The 2,538-nt window shown below is 56.6% G+C and overlaps 1 protein-coding gene across 1 annotated transcript; it reads right to left on the reverse strand.

Moving 5' to 3' along the window:
- Window positions 1–240: 240 nt before the first annotated feature.
- E0L32_010965 (uncharacterized protein) lies at window positions 241–1,816 on the reverse strand (the record flags this gene model as incomplete). The annotated part of the gene is made up of 2 exons (XM_031133641.1): window positions 241–1,586; window positions 1,741–1,816. The coding sequence occupies 2 exons, from the start codon at window positions 1,814–1,816 to the stop codon at window positions 241–243; spliced, it is 1,422 nt and encodes a 473-aa protein (XP_030988781.1).
- Window positions 1,817–2,538: the final 722 nt, after the last annotated feature.

The following is a 2,538-nucleotide window of genomic DNA, read 5'->3' on the forward strand; positions in this document are numbered from 1 at the left end:
TCGAATCCACTGTATCCAAAATTGGTTTGTATATGCGATTCGTGAGCTGGTCATCATGCTTTTTGCGTTCATGCCCGTCCTGCCAACACCGTATAGAAAGAAAGAAGATCCCGCCGTGATATTCGGTACGCCGGTGTAACCCAAAAAGAGAAGAAGATATGGCCAGGATATATATACCGAGAGAAATGTTTCCGGACAAGTTGTGTTGAATCAGACAGGAACCGCGAGGCTTCAACTCTGTCATTGTTGATCCCACAAGGGAAGCATGCCTGTTTCCGTGTTGTCACTCATGGCTGGGAGGCCAGAGTAGTCACTGACCCAGAGAGCCGGGTCGTCTTCCACAAACGAGAAGCCGTTGGCCCCAGCCGAGGTGACACCCAGGGAGGGCTCGTCGCCGGCAAGAGAGGCCGGGGTGGGCAAGAACTTGTTGCCCACCTTCATGATCTTGAGGTCGTCGTAGTCCATGGGACCGAGATCGTTGCTGTTGAAGAGACCGGTTTGTGGCCCGCCTACAGAGAACGTATTGGGTGCGGTGCTGGCGCCAAATGCGCCGCTGGCGTCGAAATCGTCCAGGCTGGGGCCTAGGAAGTCTTCGACCTCGGAGACGTCACCAGAGGTGTTGGTAGTCAGAGTGGGCGCCTGCTCGGAGCCGCTGAAGTCAAAGCCAGCGAAGCTCGGCGGCTGGCTGTAGCTGGAGGGGGCAAAGTTGTCGCCGGTCTTGCTGGCGTTGAAATCGAGATCATAGTGGCTCCAGTCGACCGACGTGGCACTCAGACCGGCACTGAAGAGGCCTGTCTCGTGATCTGACAGGTTGTTGAACAGGTCGAAGCCACCCGCGATGTACGAGGGATACTCAATGCTGGACAGGTCGAGGGGAGGGAGCTGTCCGTTGAGCTGCGAGAAGGCAGCATTGCTGTTCATCATGGGCGAAGCGGCTTCCGACTTGACCCTGCGCTTGCCGTGCAGGACGTGGCTACTGATGGAGCTATCAATGGTGCTGCCGGAGTCGCCATTGCTAGAACCGTTCATGAGGTTATCAACGGAGCGGTTTGACAGGCTGCTCGCGCTGTGCAGCGAATTGACCCGATTCAGCTGGTAAGGACCAGTCTTCTGGGAGGCCTTGTTGTGCTTGTAGGTCGGCTTGTGGTGGCCGTTCTCGTCAAAGGACAAGACACCGTCCGAGTGGATGGTGTTGGCTCTTCGTCTCCTCGCAAGCGGGTTCTTGGCGCAGGCCGACTTGGGTGCGACGCTCGGCTCTTGATCCGAATCCGACTCCGGAACGGGATCGAGCGACGGCTGGTCCTTCTTGTGAGAGCAGGTGCAGCGACCACCGTGGTTACAGCAGCAGCTTTCTGTAGCCGAGGAAGCGAGGTGGTCAGAAACAGACAAGATCGAGCTGAAGGTCCTGGGGTTAGTGGCGTGCTCACCCTTGTGGCCCTCGACCACACCTTGCAAGTGAATGCACTTGTGTGTCTTCTCTCCGCAGTCGCACTTGACGTGGGAGGACTTGGACTTGCGCATGGCGCGACAATGGCCGCACTGAGAGACGGGACGGCCCTTCTTGTTGATGTGCTGAAGAGGGCGATCTGCAGAGGGAGGAAAAAGCAATTTGGTTAGCCAATTGACTCTGACCATGAAGAGCCGGCGGCCGGTAGCCCGCTGCCAGACACCATTCCAGGCAGAAGAGCGGCGGAAGGCCTTGCGGCGTGGCGCGGCGCAAGGGCGGCGAATATCACTCACCAGAATGTTGGCAGTTGCTGACGCGATGGCCGCGAACACAGGCCTCGCAAGCCCATTTCTCGCCGTCGATAAGCATCTTGACGGCAATTGAGTGGTGAAGAAGGATGCGCAACGATGTGCAGGTGGTTTTCCGTGTTTTCAAGTACGGTTCTGTCGAGGGGGCCTGCGTGACGGGTGCCGCAGGTCAAGTCGGAGCCTCTCCAAATGGTCGACCAGGGTTCTTCCGGTGGAGGGGTGGTTGGAAGGCAGCGCTGAAACAAGGCTGGCTTCCGAGAAGGAACAAAGAAAAAGGACGGTGTGCAAGAAAAGGTAATGCGTTCACAATAACATCTTTCCGGGGTATATGGCGTAAAAATGTGGTTTGGAATATTCCGTAACTCCCAATGGATCGCCGACGCCGAACAAGACTCTGGAGAAAAGAGGTAGGATTGAGTGGAGAGTTTTCTTGGGGGTTGCGGTTTTGGTGTGGTTTAGGTGATGTTTGACGGGGGACAAGAAGTCAAAGCGTGGGTTGGGTTGGAGGTGTTTGGTGGTGGTGTGTGTAAGTCGAAAGGGAAAAAGGGTACGCCTCGCGCGCCTTCCTCAGCAAGTGAGATTTTTCAGCTGCTGTTCAGGTGGTGGGAGAGGACTCAAACGGCGCTGGGAAACCGCAGCGACAGCCGAAACGGGTCGGTGTTTCCTGTGACGGGGCAGAGGTCGGAAATGCCGCCCGGGTGGTTTTGGAGGTCAGGTTTCCTTCCCTTGGTGACGACGAAAACGTCTGAACTCAGCCGCGTCTTCTGAGGCTATAATTCTGAC

This window comes from Thyridium curvatum (assembly GCF_004353045.1).
Source record: "Thyridium curvatum strain D216 chromosome Unknown NODE_95_length_149896_cov_80.229921, whole genome shotgun sequence".
Taxonomy (NCBI): Eukaryota; Fungi; Ascomycota; class Sordariomycetes; order Thyridiales; family Thyridiaceae; genus Thyridium; species Thyridium curvatum.